The sequence below is a fragment of the Bos grunniens genome, chromosome 4 (assembly GCF_055505025.1).
Source record: "Bos grunniens cultivar Pamir isolate PY7600 chromosome 4, Bosgru_T2T1.0, whole genome shotgun sequence".
In the NCBI taxonomy this organism is placed as follows: domain Eukaryota; kingdom Metazoa; phylum Chordata; class Mammalia; order Artiodactyla; family Bovidae; genus Bos; species Bos grunniens.
The window spans coordinates 38046675-38066553 of NC_141168.1; the positions used below are offsets into that span (position 1 = coordinate 38046675).

Consider the following 19879-nt stretch of genomic DNA (forward strand, 5'->3'; position numbering starts at 1 on the left):
GAGGCTTTTGAGTTCCTCTTCACTTTCTCCCATAAGGGTGGTGTCATCTGCATATCTGAGGTTATTGATATTTCTCCTGGCAATCTTGATTCCAGCTTGTGCTTCTTCCAGCCCAGCGTTTCTCATGATGTACTCTACATGTAAATTAAATAAGCAGGGTAACAATATACAGCCTTGACATACTCCTTTTCCTATTTGGAACCAGTCTGTTGTTCCATGTCCAGTTCTAACTGTTGCTTCCTGACCTGCATACCAATTTCTCAAGAGGCAGATCAGGTGGTCTGTATTCCCATCTCTTTCTTACTCCAATTTAAAAAGGAAAAACAGAGGGCAGCCAGAATCACTGAAAGTGAAAGTGAAAGTCACTCAGTCATGTCCGACTCTTTGCGACCCCATGGACTATACAGTCTGTGGAATTCTCCAGGCCAGAATACTGGAGTGGGTAGCCTTTCCCTTCTCCAGGGGACCTTCCCAACCCAGGGATTGAACCCAGGTCTCCTGCACTGCAGGCACCAGAATCACTAAATAAAGCTAATTGGAAAACCAATTACCTACTCAGGGAGAACTAGCAAAATTGACTCCAAGTTGTGAATAATGGTTACCACTAGGTGTTATAATTATGGGCAGTTTTTGTGATTTTATTTTTTAAATTATTTTTTAAAAAATGAACATGTATACATTTTGTAGTAAGAGAAGAATGCATGTGTGTTTAGTTGCTCAGTCATGTCCTGCTCTTTGCAACCCTATGGACTACAGCCCGCCAGGCTCCTCTGTCCATGGGATTCTCCAGGGAAGAATACTGGAGTGGGTTGTCCTCCTCCAGGGGATCTTCCCAACCCAGGGATTGGACCTGCATCCCCTGTGTCTCTTGCATTGCAGGCATATTCTTTACCCACTGAGCCATCACAAAAACAGCTATATCTAATGTTTTAAAAATTATGGCTAGGTCATTGATTTAAGCAACAAATCCATTTCAGAATAATGAAGTTTCCAGAGAAAGTGGTGTTAAGAGATGGATAAATGATTTGACATATCATTTTTAAGCAGTGAGAAAAAATCAGGGAAATAAACTATTTGGCACTCTCTCCTTAAATCCTGTAGAAATGTTTATTAATGGTGACTTCAAAATTAGGCTGCCATGATAGCAATTTAATATAGGCTTTCTCCCCTACACTGAGTAAATCCCATAAAGGGACATATGTGCTTACAAATATGCACAGACAAATATACACTAGATAATTCTTTACTACGTTTTTTTCAGTTTTTGATCTTTCTGTGTGGTTTACTTCAGTTGATAGCTGAAAACATATTAAGTCGGTGAGTCACACTCACGAGCCACACCACTCACTGTTACGGGTTTTGTTTCTTTTTCTGCCTCTTTCTTTTACTTGGATAAACAATGCCTTTTTTTTTCAGCCAAAAATGTTCTGATTTTTTGACTCTCTGTGTTCCTAGGAAATATGTTCTTCCTACTGGCTTTCACCAATAGAACCTATGACACTCTTGTCATCTTAAGCATGCATACAAGCACACCAACCTAAATATTTCACAAGAAGGATGGGGGAGCCCTTTAACCTGCTTCCCACAGCCATCAACTTCATAGAAACCCAAACCTGCCTTGTTCTTCTCTCTCCTTAACCCTTCTCTTCTACTCTCCTGAATCTTCCTTCTGTGCACTCTTTAACCACCCCAATTCCCTGACAAATACACACCTCTACACCCAAGAATCAGCTCTTCCATGTTCCCTCCATATTCTGGTTCATCCTCTCCCCATCCATGTTCCTAGGGGTTCTCTCCAATGCAAACGGCTGCCTCAGCCTCCATACCAGGAGGAAGATTCCATGACTCTGTATCACACCCCCAGTGATGCCTACTCATCTTTCTTCAACATCTTGGTGAATGGCTACAACACACATACCCATCTCCAATGAGATCCCTTCAGCTACCTGCTGCCAAGGCCACACTGTAAACCTTGCGTTTACCTGTAATTACTCATCTTAGAACACTGTGACTCAAGCACCCCATTCTCCAACCAAAATCTCCTATCCTCCCAGCCCAGCACTCTTCTTTCTCTTCTCTTTGTCTTCATCACAGTGTCCATATGTTTGGTCTTACCCATTGTCAACTATGCTCCAGTCAAAACTATCTTATCCCTCACTTTGGCTCCAAGAGCCTATCAGTTCAGTTCAGTTGCTCAGTCGTGTCTGACCCTTGTGACTCCATGGACTGCAGCACGCCAGGCCTCCCTGTCCATCACCAACTCCTGAAGTTTACTCAAACTCATGTCCATTGAGTCGGAGATGCCATCCAACCATCTCATCCTCTGTCATCCTCTTCTCCTGTCTTCAATCTTTCCCAGCATCAGGGTCTTTTCAAATGAGTTACCACTTTGCATCAGGTGACCAGAGTATTGGAGTTTCAGCTTCAGCATCAGTCCTTCCAATGAATATTCAGGACTGATCTCCTTTAGGATGGACTGGTTGGATCTCCTTGCAGTCCAAGGGACTCTCAAGAGTCTTCTCCAACACCACAGTTCAAAAGCATCAATTCTTCTGCACTCAGATTTATTTATAGTCCAACTCTCACATCCATACATGACTACTGGAAAAACCATAGCTTTGACTAGACAGGCATTTGTTGGGAAAGTAATGTCTCTGCTTGTTAATATGCTGTCTAGGTTAGTCATAACTTTTCTTCCAAGGAGCAAACGTCTTTTTTTTTTTTTTTAAACGTCTTTTAATTTCACGGCTGCAGTCACCATCTGCAGTGATTTTGGAGCCCCCAAAAAGAAATTCTGTCACCATTTCTATTGTTTCCCCATCTATTTGCCATGAAGTGATGGGACCAGATGCCATGATCTTAGTTTTCTGAATGTTGAGTTTTAAGCCAACATTTTCACTCTCCTCTTTCACTTTCATCAAGAGGCTTTTGAGTTCCTCTTCACTTTCTGCCATAAGGGTGGTGTCCTCTGCATATCTGAGGTTATTGACATTTCTTCTGGCAATCTTGATTCCAGGTTGTCCTTCATCCAGTCTAGCATTTCTCATGATGTATTCTGCATAGAAGTTAAATAAGCAGGGAGACAATATACAGCCTTGGTGTACTCCTTTCCCGATTCAGAACCAGTGTGTTGTTCCATGTCCAGTTCTAACTGTTGCTTCCTGACCTGCATACAAATTTCTCAAAAGGCAGGTCAGGTGGTCTGGTGTTCCCATCTCTTGAAGAATTTTATACAGGTTGTTGTGATCCACACAGTCAAAGGCTTTGGCATAGTCAATAAAGCAGAAATAGATGTTTTTCTGGAACTCTCTTGCTTTTTCCATGATCCAACAGATGTTGGCAATTTGATCTCTGGTTCCTCTACCTTTTCTAAATCCAACTTGAACATCTGGTAGTTCACGGTTCATGTATTGTTGAAGCCTGGCTTGGAGAATTTTGAGCATTACTTTACTAGCGTGTGAGATGAGTGCAATTGTGAGGTAGTTTGAGCATTCTTTGGCATTGCCTTTCTTTGGGATTGGAATGAAAACTGACCTTTTCCAGTCCTCTGGCCACTGCAGAGTTTTCAAATTTGCTGGCATATTGAGTGCAGCACTTTCACAGCATCATCTTTGAGGATTTGAAATAGCTCAACTGGAATTCCATCACCTCCACTAGCTTTGTTCATAGTGATGCTTCCTAAGGCCCACTTGGCTTCACATTCCAAGATGTCTGACTCTAGGTGAATGATCACACCATTGTGGTTATCTGAGTCATGAAGATCTTTTTTGTAGAGTTCTTCTGTGTGTAGTTCTTTAAGAGCCTATCAGTTCAGTTCAGTTCCTCAGTCGTGTCCGACTCTTTGCGAACCCATGGACCACAGCATGCCAGGCCTCCCTATCTATCACCAACTCCTGGAGTTTACTCAAACTCATCTCCATTGAGTTGGTGATACCATCCAACCATCTCATCCTGTCATCCCCTTCTCCTCCCACCTTTAATCTTTCCCAGCACCAGGATCTTTTCCAACGAGTCAGCTCTTTTCATTAGGTGGCCAAAGTATTGGAGTTTCAGCTTCAACATCAGTCCTTCCAATGAACACTCAGGACTGATTTCCTTTAGGATGGACTGGTTGGATCTTCTTGCAGTCCAAGGGACTCCCAAGAGTCTTCTCCAACACCACAGTTCAAAAGCTTCAATTTTTCGGTGCTCAGCTTTCTTTATAGTCCAACTCTCACATCCATACATGACTATGGGAAAAACCATAACCTTGATGAGATGGACCTTTCTGTTAATGACCCACCTCTCTATTTCACTGTCCTGATCTCCAGCCTGACTACAGAGAAAGTCACACAGCCTCGCAGAGCAGTAGGTAGAGACTTGTGTTTTCTGACCTCAAGGGGATCCTCACCCAGCCTTGCCTGGCAGCTCGTCTTCCATTCTTTGGCAGTGATGTAAAATCTTCAGAGTTTGAATATAGCCTCAAGCTCTCCTTTCCCCTACTCTGTAAATAGCAAACAATGTCTTTTTTGTCAACCCCCTCAAAGAAACTAGTGGTCTCTGGGCACAACTCAGTCACCTTCCTGCATCTCCCTATATTGGTTGATCTATATCCCCTCTCCTCACACAGCCACCTCCTCTGCTTGTCCTCCAGACTGACTCATGCCTCCTCCTTCATCATATTGCATCTGTTTGTCTCTTATGTCTCTAGCCACTTCTTTTTTAAAATTTAATTTTACTTTTTTTTTTTTATCCTTTGGCCATGTTGCACGGCATATGGGTTCTTAGTTTCCCTACCAGGAATCGAATGCATATCCCCTGTATTGGAAAGTAGAATCTTAACCACTGGAACAGCAGGAAAATTCCTCTAGCCACTGCTTCAATTTGACTCTTTTTTGCAAGCATTAAAAATGCTCTAGCCTTTCCCATCTGAAACAAGTTCTTTTTCCAGTCCATGTCTCCTTCTGGTTATCACTTTTTTCTGTCCTTGTTCAGTTCTTTGTGTTTTAGACATGGTGAGTTTGAAGTGATTGAGCAAAGTAGATCTATCTACTCAAATAGCTATTCAAATATGTGTGTCTGAAATTTCAGAGAGCTAGCTGCTGAAAGCATGAATTAAGCCATGGGATTTAGTTGTTACTATTTTAGTCACTAAGTCATGTCCTTCTCTTGTGTGATCCCATGGACTGTAGCCCACCAGGCACCTCTGTTCATAGGATTTCCAGGCAAGAATACTGGGGTGGGTTGCCATTCCCTTCTCCAGAGGATCTTCCCAACCCAGGGATTGAACCCGTATCTCCTGCACTGCATGCAGATTCTTTAGCACTGAGCCACCTGGGAAGCCCCATGGAATTTAGAGCAACTGGCAAACAAAAGATGATCATTGAAGCTACAAGAGTGGAAGTGATTGCTCAGAGATGGGGTTTAGAGACAGAAAGGGCTCCAAGGTAGAGGAACCACTCAGATGCCACAATTTTTATGCAGCTTGAGAGCCACTCCTGCCAGGAGTAGTTTCTAAAAATGAGAAGAATTAACATATACTGAGCAGTAATTATATGCCCATGATCACTCTAAATGCTTCATAACCCTCATGGCAACTAAGAGGCAGATATTATCAACACCTCTGTTTTACAGAGGAAGAAACTGGTTCATAGAAGTTGTATAACTTTGGAAAAGTTGCAGCTAAGCAAATAACAAGACCATGGCAGGACATTCTAAAATCTGATTGCTTAACCATATCACTTCTTCTCAACAGTGAGCAGAGAGATGATATGAAGGGTTGGGAGAGTTTGTATTTTGTGTGATGACATTTTTTTGTGTATATATAGACAGAGTTAAGCAGAAAAAAACTTATCATATGGTTGTTTATAAGGATTTATTTGCCTAACAACCTTGTCAATCTATACTACAGATCACAAAACTATTCTTTAAATTGCTTAGACATGTATTCAAATTATTGAGTTTTTTTCTTATATCAGACCTCATGTCTGATAACAGGGCTGCAAATGTGGATGAAATATAGCCCCAGATTTCCAGAGGCTCACTGCTTTGTGCAGGATGCAGCTGGAAAAGTTTATTAGCAACGGGGCATGCTTTAGTGAGTGGCATGCTCAGTTGTGTCCAACTCTTTGCAACCCCATGGACGGTAGCCCACCAGGCTCCTCTGTCCATGGATTTCTCCAGGTAAGAACACTGGAGTGGGGTGCCATGCCCTCCTCCAGGGGATCTTCCCAACCCAAGGATTGAACCCAAGTCTCCCTCAGGCGGATTCTTTACTGTCTGAGCTACCCGGGATTCATTACCATCTGAGTGCACTTTTGGTGGGATGTAAAAAGTTACCTTTTACATTTGTTGTGTGTTCCTGTTGTGTAAAAAGGTTCTTTGCCTGCTGACCTACCAGGGAAGCCCATATTGGGCTGAGTTCTAAACAATTTTATGCAGATATGGATATGTGAGCAAAAATGTTGTGGGAAGCTACTGAGGATCCTAAGCAGGAAATGGATGTGCATATCTCTGGATATCTGATGGGCTTTTCTGATTATAGCAGGTGCACAGATAAAGTTGGCTCAGTGGTAAAGAATTTGCATGCCAAGCAGGAGACACGGTTCAATCTGTGGGTGGGGAAGATCCTCTAGAGAAGGAAATAGCAACCTACTTCAATATTTTTGCCTGGAAAATTTCATGGACAGAGGAGCCTGATGGGCTACCATACTTGGGGTCACTGAGAGTCAGACAGGACTGAGTGACTAAAAAACAACAGCAACAGATAAAATGCAGCAAAAATTAAGGCAAGACCAGTTAAGAGGAGTTGCTGTAGTCCAAGTGGTGTTTCCAAATTCCCAACAGGTTAATCTTTGGCATTTGTGAACAAGAAGGTGGAATTCCTGGAAATTTTCATGAATTCTCCAAATCATAAGTTATTCAGTATTTTCCAAAAAGCCCTATTTTTTAATTTTTAAATTGATTTTTATTGGTGTATAGTTGCTTGGGGCTCCCCTTGTGGCTCAGCTGGTAAAGAATCTGCCTGCAATGCAGGATACCTGGGTTCGATCCCTGGGTTGGGAAGATCCCTTGGAGAAGGGAAAGGCTACCCACTCCAGTATTCTGGCCTGGAGAATTCTGTGGACTATACAGTCTGGGAAGAGTCAGACACAACAGCGACTTTCACTTTCATAGTTGTTTGACAACGTTCTCTTAGTTTCTACTGCACAACAAAGTGAATCAGCTGTACATATACATATATTCCCTCTTTTTTGGGTTTCCTTCCCATTTAGGTCACCACAGAACAATGAGTAGAGTTCCCTGTGCTAAACAGTAGATTCTCAATAGTTACCTATTTTATACGTAGTAATGTATACATGTCAGTCCTAGTCTCCCAATTCATCCCCTCACCCTTCCTTCTCCCCTTGGTATTCATATGTTTGTTCTGTATGTCTGTGTCTCTATTTTTGTTTTTCAGATAAGATTATTATATCATTTTTCTAGATTCCACATATATGCATTAATATATATAATTGGTTTTCTCTTTCTGACTCACTTCATTCTGTATGACAGTCTCTAAGTCCATCCAAACTCTATTTATGTTTTAAAGTAATAATGAGTGTCCATGATAATAAATGATAACTCATTTTTCTGTCATGTTGTATATTTAAAGTTTCCCTATTATGCTAAAAAAAGATATGGTAGTAAATGAACCATTTTTTTCCACTGCCAACTAATCTATTATGACAAGATATATTTCAATAACATGTAAAAATGATCCCTACCTGATATAGACACCTGATAATAAAAGCATTATAAGATGGAGCTATTAATATAAAATAAATGCCAGCTGAAATCACTTACACAACTTGAAACATCATATTTAATTTCTAACAGTTATCCATTCTTAAAATGAAAATTGTAAACATATCAGTACAAAGTACCATTGCCCTATCCTATGGCTTTGAGCTTTCTTTCATGACAGATATCCCAGACATAGAGAAGATTCTTTCTTTTCCCCTTGACACTGGGCTGAACTGCTGTAAGTGCACCCAAAAGCATCCTGAGGTTGGGCATTAAGGTAGCTGCTGCTTCACATGAACTTATTCTCCTTTATCAATGAAACAATTTTGTCTACTTGTCTTCATTTCAGCTTTGCCGTCAAAATTTATAATCTGTGTTGCTTTGCTGATTCAGATATCTATGTTTCTAATTTCCTATTGGCAACATTAATATCTTCTTCTCTTTGTGTTTCTTCTGTTAAAACATTTATAGAGAGCTGTAAGCTATTTGTTCACTGGAAAACAGTGAATATGGTTGGGTCTTGCCTGGAAAATCCCATGGACAGAGGAGCCTGGTAGGCTGCAGTCCATGGGGTCGCTAAGAGTCAGACACGACTGAGCGACTTCACTTTCACTTTTCACTTTCATCCATAGAGAAGGTAGTGGCAACCCATTCCAGTGTTCTTGCCTGGAGAATCCCAGGCATGGGGGAGCCTGGTGGGCTGCCATCTATGGGGTCACACAGAGTGGGACGCGACTGAAGCGACTTAGCAGCAGCAGCAGTAGTATTTGAATAAATGTTTGGATCTCCTAGAGAGATTAACACACTAGACAGAATCATGTGTCAAAACTGCTGATTTAAGAATTTATTTTGAAAAAAAAAAAAAGAATTTATTTTGCTTGTAAAATTTGTTATTTCTTGGAATCTGACTCATAGGATTTATATGGAGTATACCATGTGTATAAATATTTGTTTGCAAGAATGACTCATTAGCAGAAGACAGGACCACAAACACTTGTTTGTAAATATGGCAACAGCTACAAGTAAGACTGTCTCATCAGATGGTAAATTGTCTCCTCCAGTCTCCAGTCCTGGTTCCTGAAAATGCTGCCCTTAACCTTTGATTCTCAGATCAAGGCTTCCTGTCTTTGATGCCACTGGAGTTCCTTGAAACAATACATCTTTGTGTTGACTATTAAGCTTTAACCATCACAGGATTATAATACTTTTTCCATTTTCCCAATTTATGCCTTATTTTTCTTAAGATTTGCAAAATCATAAAGAAAATACTAAGGAGGAATTCCTGCATGGAAACACTAAATCCAACAGCCATAGTAGGTTGGAAAGTAGGCTGGATTCAAGCATTCTTTTGCAAATAGAGACAAAAACATTCAGCATCTGCTGAACCAATGAAGGAGACACAGATTTGATCCCTGGGTTGGGAAGATCCCCTGGAGAAGGAAATGGCAACCCAATCCAGTATTCTTGCCTGGGAAATTCCTTGCACAGAGGAACCTGGAAATCTAGACTTATAGGTTGCAAAAGAGTCAGGCACAACTTAGCAACTAAACAACAACAGACATATGAAGAATAAGTGAGAGACTATTCTAGAATGATCAGAATAATAATTTCTATACAGGCAGGGCTCTCTATCCTAGAGAGTGCTTAAGAGAAATGTGATTAATTAATATTCTGATTATATATTTCTGTGTAACTAATCATCCTAGAAGTTAGCAGCTCTCATTGCTGGTGCTGCTGCTGCTAAGTCACTTCAGTCGTGTCTGACTCTGTGAGACCCCATAGACGGCAGCCCACCAGGCTCCCCCGTCCCTAGGATTCTCCAGGCAAGAACACTGGAGTGGGTTGCCATTTCCTTCTCCAATGCAGGAAAGTGAAAAGTGAAAGTGAAGTCGCTCAGTTGTGTCCAACTCTTCACGATCCCATGGACTGCAACCTACCAGGCTCCTCTGTCCATGGGATTTTCCAGGCAAGAGTACTGGAGTGGGGTGCCATCACCTTCTCCGGCAGCTCTCATTAGGGAAATGCAAATCAAAACCACAATGAGATACCACTTCGAATTCATGAGGGTGGCTTTTATGAAAACAAAAATATAAAACAACAACTGTTGTCAAGGATGTGGAGAAATTGGAACACTTGGGCATTGTTGGTGGAAATGTAAAATGGTGCAGCCACTGAGGATAATATTATGGCACTTCCTCAAAAAACTAAACATTGACTTCACCTATGATCCAGAAATTCTACTTCTAGATATATACCTAAAAGGTTTAAAGTAGGGACTTGACTAGATATTTGTATGCTGGTGTTCATAGCAGCATCACACATAATAACCAAAGTATTAATTGCTCAGTCGTGTCTGACTCTGTGCAGTCCCATGAGCTGTAACCTGCCAGACTGTCCATGGAATTCTCCAGGCAAGGAATACTGGAGTGGGTTGCCATGCCCTTTTCCAGGGAATGTTCCTGACCCAGGGATCAAATTTGGGTCTTCTGCATTGCAGGCAGATTCTTTACCATTTGAACCACCTGGGAAGCCCATAATAACCAAAAGGTGGAAACAGCACACACGTCCACTGACAGATGAACGGGTAAACAAAATGTGGTATATCACACAATGGAGTATTATCCATTCTTAAAAAGGGTAAAACTCTGGCAATATGGATGAACTTTGATGACTTTATGCCAAGTGAAACAAGCTAGTCACAGAAGGACAAAAACTATGATTTTACTTATATGAGGTCCCTGCTGCTGCTGCTAAGTTGCTTCAGTCATGTCCAACTCTGTGCGACCTCAGAGATGGCAGCCCACCAGGCTCCCCCGTCCCTGGGATTCTCCAGGCAAGAACACTGGAGTGGGTTGCCATTTCCTTCTCCAATGCGTGAAAGTGAAAAGTGAAAGTGAAGTCGCTCAGTCATGTCTGACTCTTAGCGACCCCATGGACTGCAGCCTACCAGGCTCCTCCATCCATGGGATTGTCCAGGCAAGAGTAGAAGAGTCAAATTCATAGAGACAGAAAGTAATACAGTGGTTGCCAGGGCCTGGGGGAAGGGGAACTAGGGAGTTAGGTTTAATGGGTACAGAGTTTCAAATGGGAAGATGAAAAATTTCTGAGGAGGAGTGGTGGGTGATGATTGTATAACAATGAGAATATACTTAATGTCACAGAATAGCACACTTTAAAAAGGGTTAAAATGTACTCTTGCTGGCAGTGTTTTATTTTTTAATTAAAAAGTTTTTTGTTATAGTTGATTTACAGTGCTGTGTTAATTCCTGCTGTAAAGTGATTGTTGTACATATGTATACATTATTTTAAAATATTTTCTGGTATGATTTACCACAGAATATTTAATATCCCTGTGCTATACAGAAGGACCTTGTTGTTTATCCATTCTATATATAACAGTTTGCATTTGCTAATTCCAAACTCCCACTCTGTCCCTCTCCCGCCTCCCCTCCCCCTTAGCAACCACAAGTCTGCTCTCTGTGACTCTGTTTCTGTTTAATAGATAAATTCATTTGTGTCACATTTTGGATTCCACATACAAGTGATAGCATATGGTATTTGTCTTTCTCTGACTTATCCAGTTGATGATAATCTCTAGGTCCATCCACGTTGCTGCAGATGGCATTATTTCATTTTCTTCATGGTTAAGTAGTATTTCACTGTATATATGGACCACATCTTCCTTGTGCACTCATTTGTTGATGGACATTTATGTTGTTTCCATGTCTTCGCTATTGTAAAGTCAGTGCCAAGTCAAATCGATTGGTTTGGAAAGGTCAGGCAAGTCTTTTGCAATCTAGAGATGTTGTATCTATTTGACCACCCTTACACAAAAAAAAGAACTAGAGCAAGCTCTTTTTATCGACCAGGGCCAGGACCCAGCAATGAGCCATAACTTGAGGCTCCATCAGTCTTCAGTGATGAAGAGAGATTTAGAACCGTGGCTTCTGTTCCCAGTGTGCCTTTCCCTTGGGCTGCTACAGGGCAAAGTGCCCTGAGCTGGCCGTGCAGGCTGGACAAGCCATTGCCCACTCTGAAACAAGGGGAAGGGACCAGACAACCTCCCAGGTCCTTGCAGGCTCATCTTGTACCTTTTCAAGGTGAGTCTAGGTGCTAGACTCACCTAGATTCATGCCAGCTGGGTGACCTAGGCAGCATTCCTTTACCTGTCTGCCTCACTGGTCTCACCTTTAATAATAGGATGGTTGTGAAGTTTAAATGACAAATGTGTGTATAATGCAGAACGGTGTCTGCCACATGATAATTGCTTAAGTGTAATTATTACTGCTTAAAAGAAACACCCTAGTAGCTCAGAACAATAGCAATCAGTTTATTGTTTTGTTTTGTTTTGTTTTGTTTTTTACAATAAAGTGCTTGGGTTTGACAGGGCTTAGCAAGGTCATTCTCATTTGATATTGCACTCACATGGTAGCTGGGGCTGGAGTCACCTTGAAGCCTTCCCCATTCATGTTTATAGTGCTTGATGCTGGCTCTCTGCTGGGACCATAGGTGGAGCTGCTGTCTGGACCGCCACCTTAGGCAGAGGTGTTTTGTTGTGTGTGTGGTCAGGACCTTCTCGGCACCCTGGGTAAGTTTTAAAAGAACAACATGTAAGTGCAAGGCATTTTTATGACCTAATCTTGATCACCTCTGCCATACCCTAGAGACCCAGGTGGTCATACTGTAAAAAAGTATGCAAGATATACTGTACTAGTCACTTAATAATATTTGCTAATAATTCTTTTCTCTTTCTTTATTTTCTTTAAGTCCCTTTATCCATGAAGTGCTTAAAGAAGGCAGAGAATTAAGGACTTTCCCAGACCATAAATTGTCCCAAGTATAACATTGGTGGCCCTTCCTGTTTTGCATGTATTTCAGTGTTCCTGTAATTTATTTAAATAGTTGTCAATGAAAGTGATAGGTACCTAAGAGTAAAAGACAGCAAGCAGACAAAGTAACTTAGAATTTGTTTGGAGCGAACAGAAGACTTTAGATACCCGGATGCTGAGATCAGAGGAGCCGCCGTGAATATTTTCCCCAAAACCACTGCAAAATGCTTTTACATCCAACGATCACATATACGTATCTGTGATCAACCTATTGGAATGGATATCCTCTCCTCCCCCTTAGTAGATCTTCTGTAGATTTTTTCAGGAAAGACCACATTGTTCATATTGTGATCTTGCCTGTGTAACATTTTCTAGGTTATCTTCTTGAAAAGACTACAGAAACATGATTTTATTTTCTTTCTTAGTTTAGCTTAAAATTAAACTATTTTTTTAAAGCATTGATCCTAGTAATTTTCCCAGCTACTGGTCACAAAATACACAGACTGAGAAAATAAAATCACGCCTTTGAAAAGAAGGCAAGCCAAGTTTTACCGCCTTCTTAAAAACAGTACATCACCCACAAGCCTGATGATACAGCAAATCCACAGCTTGAGTTGGCTCTGAGAAAATGCCTTGGAAGATTCATTCCAAAAGTATCTTGACCTTATTAAGCAAGACTACAAAGTCACAGAAGTACCTAAACACCTCAAAATGGTAGCTGATATTCTCCTTTGGAGTCATTAAGAAACACACTTACTTACCAGTGGCACTCAACAGAGTCTTTCCAGGTCAGGGTGAACTTGGAATTGAACTGTTGTTGGAAGAACTAGCAAGAGTGTTTTCTTTCTTAGTCAGGTAAGACACTGAGGGACATACTATGCATTAGAAGATGCAGAACCATAGGAATATTTACTTTCAAGAAGGAGACATTCAAAGAAATAGAACCTCTGTACTGATAGAAGGAAATTCAATACTGTAAGAATCATATCCTGCTGCTGATCGTTTTAAAATTTGGTATATGTTATTTTTTAGTCACCCAAGTAATGAATATATACATTCCTATGAAAACAACTCAGACAGCCAAAAAACAATCCCTTTTCTAGTTCTTTCCCCAGGGCCTCTCCCCACCCCAGAGGTAACTTAACTGCCATTATTTCTCAGCATTTACCTGCTAATGTATGTACCTGAAGAACATGATTGCTTTGTTTTCTTGTACGTAAGTGGAACCATATTGTTTGTACAGTTTTGCAACTTTCCCATTTACAGTTTAAAATATGTCATAGAGATTGGTCCACCATAACCTTTAGGCTGTGCTCTGGAATTCCATGGCATAAACCATGGCTTATGTAGGCCTTTACTGATTGACATTTACAATGAGCATCATTGGCCATGCTTTTGGTTCACAGGTGTGAGAATTTTTCTAGGATGGATATCTACAAGTTGAATGTCTGCATGAGGTTGTATGTATTTTTAATTTTAATTAATATTGCTAAATTACCTTCTAAAAAACTGTGATCAATTTACACCGCCAACCTACAGTTTATAAAATGTATCTGTTCCCTGTCCGCTTGCCAACAGCCTTGGCATACTTCATTCATTTCTTTAGCATTAGTGAGGTTGTACTTTTTCTATCTCACTTTTTGCCATTTATCTTTGCTTTTCAGTGAATTGCTTCTTTGTATTTTTTTATCTGTTTCTTACTTGGGTTGTTTGACTCTTTTTTTCTTAAACTTGACCTTAGTTGATTATATGCTCTAAAAATTTAGAGGAATGCCTAACCTTCTGGAAAGCAGGATTCATGTCCTAATCCTTTTTGTATTCTTTGGACCTACTGCTGTGCTCAATTATTTTTGTGGCGCTTATAAAATTTAAAGTCTCTTTTGGGTTAACAGCTTCATGTAACATGACAAAGTCACACCAAAAAATAAACATAACATTAACAAGACTAAAAGTTGATATCCTAACAACCGGCTCTGTGTAGAAAAATCTGCTCGGGAAATGAAAAAGATTAGAACACATTTTTATGAGGAAATTGGCACATCTTTTTTTTATTAGAAATTGAAGCAGGAACAAGGGGAAAAAAGAAAGCTGTGTCCAAGGACAGGCTTGCAGTCTGATTTTCACCATCAGGAGGGCTCCTGGATGAATGGACAGGAGCTGCCTGAAATGGCTTTAATTCTCAGTTGTCAGGACAACAGACTGTGTCAGAGGATTTCTTCAACAATCTTGACCTTCCTTCAGCTTACAAAGTTCTCTGTTTGACTGTTAAAAGTCTCCTTAATAAACCATGTTGTTACATGGCTGTTGGGTTAAGAGGCAAGTGATGTGACTCCAATCCCAAGGACAGCCTTTCCCTCTTCCCCAGAACTCCCTTCCTGCCACTCTGACACCTCTAGATTCAAAAGGCTTCCCTTGGCTTTTCCAAAACAATCAGTTTTCTATCTCAGCTTCACTAATCACTAAAGATTACATTCATGTTCTCAAACACTGCTGAAGAGAGTCTTTCCAGAGGGCAATTTGACAATATGTTTCAAAAATCTTAAAAACAGGCATATGATGGGCTTAAGAATGATTTCTCTGTCTTGGCCAAGTCTATTGACCTGCTAACACTGAAACTGATTTCCTTCGGCAGAGCCTTGGGACCTCTGTCTTCATCTCCTTCTCCAACCTCAAAGATCACCCTGACTGGGCAGAGACCATGCCCACAGGATTTATGCCTTTAGGGTGAAATCAACATGTCTTGTTCAGGAATCCTAGTAGTAGAGTTGTTCTGGTCATCTTCTCCATTCTCTTGTTTTGTTGATGTTACTGTTAATGAGTGTTTGTATTTACAATCATCCAGTTACCACAGCTTTTGAACTGTGGTGTTGGAGAAGACTCTTGAGAGTCCCTTGGACTGCAAAGAGATCAAACCAGTCAATCCTAAAGGAAATCAGTCCTGAATATTCATTGGAAGGACTGATGCTGAAGCTCCAATACTTTGGCCACCTGATGAGAAGAACTGACTCATTTGAAAAGACCCTGATGCTGGGAAAGATTGAAGGTGGGAGGAGAAGGGGATGACAGAAGATGAGATGGCTGGATGGCATCACTGACTTGATGGACATGAGTTTGAGCAGGCTCTGGGAGTTGTGATGGACAGGGAAACCTGGCATGCTCCCGTCCATGGGGTTGGACACGACTGAGCAACTGAACTGATTACCATCCAAAGAATGTCAGTCTTTTAAAGGTGAGCAATAGTTCTTTGAAGACCAATATTGTGGGTATATGCTGTTCCATCATCCATCCTAAATGATCTCAGTGTTATCTCTCAGCCCCACATCTGCCCTCTATAACTTGGGTTGTGTGCACATGTGCTTAGTCATGTCCGACTCTTTGTGACCCTATGAACTGTAGTCTGCCAGACGACTCTGGCATTTTTCAGGCAAGAATACTGGAGTTGGTTGCCATTTTCTGTTCATGGGGTCTCCCTGACCCAGGGATTGAACGTGCATCTCCTGCTGCTCCTGCATTATCAGGCGGATTCTTTACCACTGAACCACCTGGGAAGCTCATATACTTTGGGTTGGATGTCTACAATCTACATTTCCTAAGCTCTCTTATTGGACAGGTTCTTTTTCTTTAAGGATTTTTCTTTTTTTAATTTTTTTATTATGGTGAAAATCACATAATATAAAACATACTATTTTAACTATACTCAACTGTACAGTTCAGTGGCACTGAGTACATTCACATTGTGCAACTCTCACCATCATCTATCCACCAAAATTTTCACCTTCCAAAACTGAAACTCTGACCCCATTAAATGCTATCTCTCCATTCCCCATCATGACACTCCGTTCGCTGGTATTTACCAATGTTTTTCTGACTCTATGAATTTGATTCTTCTATGTACCTCATATAAGTGGAGTCAAACAGTATTTGTCTGCACCTAATGTATATCAGAATGCATTTTTAAGGTTAACTTACTATATGTTATATAAATTGTACCTCCCCTCATGTTATACAGTAGGTTCTCATTAGTTATCTCTTTTATACATAGCAGTGTATATATGTCAATCCCAATTTCCCAATTTACCCCACTCCCCTCTTCACCCCTTGGTGTCCATATGTTTGTTCTCTACATCTGTGTCTCTTTTTCTGTTTTGCAAATAAGTTCATTTGTACTATTTTTCTATATTCAACATATATGCTTTAATATATGATACTGTTTTTCTCTTTCTGTCTTACTTCACTCTGTTTAATAGTCTCTAGGTCCACCCATGTCTCTGCACATGGCATGATTTCATTACTTTTAAAGGCTGAGTAATATTCCATTATATATATATATATATACACCCACCACATTTTCTTTATCCATTCCTCTGTTGTTGGACATTTAGGTTGCTTCCTGGCTATTATAAATAGTGCTGCAATGAACATTGGTGAACATGTATCTTTTGAAATTATGGTTTTCTCCAGCTATATGCCCAGGAGTGGGATTGCAAGGTCAGGTGGTAGTTCCATTTTTAGTATTTTTCAAGAACCTCCATGTGGTTCTCCATAGTGGCTGTATCAATTTCCATTCTCACCAACAGTGTAGAGGGTTCCCTTTTCTACACACCCTCTCCATCATTTATTGTTTGTAGATTTTTTGATGATGACCATTCTGAGCAGTGTGAGATGATTCCTCACCATAGTTTTGATTTGTATTTCTCTAATAATTAGTGAGGTCAAGCCTCTTTCTATGTGTCTGTTGGTCATCTGTATGTTTTCTTTGGAGAAATGTTTATGTCTTCTGTCCATTTTTTGATTGGGTCTTGTCTTTTTTTTTTTTTTAGTATTGAGCTACATGAGCTATTTGTATATTTTGAAGATTAATCCAAAACTAATACAAATTGTCAGTTGCTTCATTTGCAAATATTTCCTCCCATTCAGAGGGTTGTCCTTTCCTCTTGTTTATGGTTTCCTTTGCTGTGAAAAAGCTTTTACCTTTAATTAGGTCCCAATTGTTTATTTTTATTTTCATTCCTCTAGGAGGTGGGTCAAAAAAGATCTTGCTGAGATTACGTCAAAGAGTGTTCTGCCAATGTTTTCCTCTAAGAGTTTCATAGTTTCTGGCCTGGCATTAAAGTCTTTGATCCATTTTGAGCTTATTTTGGTGTATGGTGTTAGGAAGTATTCCAATTTAATTCATTTACATGTAGCTACCCAATTTTCCCAGCACCACCTACTGAAGAAACTGTCTTTTCTCTCTTGTATATTCTTCGTTTGTCATAGATTAGGTGACCAGAGGTGTGTGGGTTTATGTCTAGACTTTCTATCCTGTTCCATTGATCTATATTTCTGTTTGGGGTTGATACCATTACTGTCTTGAGTACTATAGCGTTGTAGTGTAGTCTAAAGTCAGGAAGCTTGATTCTTCTAGCTCCATTTTTCTTTCTCAAGGTTGATTTGGCTATTCAGGGTCTTTTGTGTTTCCATACAAATTGTAAAATATTTTGTTCTAATTCTGTGAAAAATTTGATAGAGATTGCATTGAGTCTGGAGATTACTTTAGGTAGAATAGTCATTTCCACAAGATTGATTCTTCCATTCCAAGAACATGGTATATTTCTCCATCTATTTGTGTCATCTTTGATTTCCATCATCAGTATCTGTTACAGTTTTCTGAGTATAGGTCTTTTGCCTCCTTAGGTAGGTTTATTCTTAGGTATTTTATTGTTTTTGTTGCAATGGTAAATGGGATTGTTTCCTTAATTTCTCTTTCTGATCTTTCATTGCTAGGGTTATAGGAATGCAAAAGATTTCTGTGTATTAATTTTGTAGCCTGCAAATTGACCAAATTCATTGTCTAGTAGTTTTCTGGTGGCATCTTTAGGATTTTCTATGTATAGTATCATGTCATCTGCAAACAGTGACAGTTTTGCTTCTTCTTTTCCTATTTGGATTCCTCTTAATTCATTTTCTTCTCTTATTTTTGTAGCTAGGAGTTCCAAAACCATGTTGAGTGATAGTAGTAAGACTGGACATGCTCGTCTTGTTTCTGATCTTAGAGGAAATGCTTTCAGTTTTTCACCATTGAGAGTGATGTTTCCTTTGAATTTGTCATATATGGCCCTGGTGGCTCAAATGGTAAAAGTGTCTGCCTACAATGCGGGAGACCCGGGTTCAATCCCTGGGTCAGAAAAATCCCCTGGAGAAGGAAATGGCAACCCAACCCAGTACTATTGCCTGGAAAATACTATGGACGAAGGAACCTGGTAGGCTACAGTCTTTGGGTTCCAGAGAGTTGGATACAACCGAGCAACTTCACTTTCACTTTCCCTCAATGCCCACTTTCTGAAGAAGTTTTTTTTTTTTTTTAATCATAATTGGATATTGAGTTTTGTCAAAAGCTTTTTTGCATCTATTGAGGTGATCATAATGTTTGTTATGATCACCATGTATGTTATGATCTCCATTTGTTGATATATTGTATTATATTGATTGACTTGTATATATGGAAAAATTCTTGCATACCTGGGATAAATCCCACATGATCATGGTGTGTGATCATTTTGATGTGTTGTTGGATTTTGTTTGCTAGTATTTTATTTAAAAATTTTGCATGTATGTTCATCAGTGATATTGGTCTATAATATTCATTTTTTTGTGATACCTTTAGTTTTGGTGTCAAGGTGAAGTGACCTTGTAGAATGAGCTTGGGTGTATTCCTTCCTAAGGTTTGTGTTAGCTAAGATTGTGTTAGCTCGTCTCTGAATGTTAGGTAGAATTCCACTGTGAAGCCACATGGTCCTGGACTTTTATTTGTTGGGAGATTTTTAATCACAGTTTCAATTTCAGTACTTGTTAGTGATCGCTTCATATTTTCTATTTCTTCCTGGTTCATTTGGAAGGTTGTACCTTTCTAGAATTCATCCATTTCTTCTGGGTATCCATTTTATTGGCATATAGTTTCTTGTAAGAGTCTCTTATGATCCTTATTCCTGAGGTGTTAGTTGTAATTTCTCCTTTTTTGTTTCTAATTTTATCAGTTTGAGTCTTTTCCCTTTTTCCTTGATGAGTCTGGCTAAATGTTATCAATTTTGGTTTATGTTTTCAAAGAACAAGCTTTTGATTTTATTGATCTTTGCTATTTTCTTCATTTCTATTTCATTTTTTTCTGCTCTGATTTTTATGATCTCTTTCCTTCTACTAACTTTGGGTTCTGTTTGTTCTTCTTTGCCTAGTTACTTTAGGTGTAAGGTAAGGTTGTTTATTTGAGAGTTCTCTTATTTCTCTAGGTAGTATTGGATTGCTATAAA

General features: G+C 39.8%; 1 protein-coding gene across 33 annotated transcripts in view; it reads left to right on the plus strand.

Annotated features, from left to right (window-relative positions):
• The window catches only part of LOC147373953 (uncharacterized), a 133314-nt gene that overhangs the window by 72524 nt on the left and 40911 nt on the right, over positions 1–19879 (plus strand). For 12 of the 33 annotated variants that reach the window (XR_015162287.1, XR_015162264.1, XR_015162269.1 and 9 more), the window contains one exon: positions 12242–12352. The exons of 11 other annotated variants lie outside the window; for them this stretch is intronic. Coding sequence is in view for 4 of the 22 variants with exons in the window: in XM_086395971.1 (XP_086252097.1) it covers positions 12274–12352 (79 nt within the window). In the remaining 18 variants the exon portion in view is untranslated. The remainder of the gene's footprint in view (positions 1–12241; positions 12353–19879) is intronic. 10 more of the 33 variants (XR_015162272.1, XR_015162258.1, XR_015162267.1 and 7 more) reach the window with 1 other exon arrangement.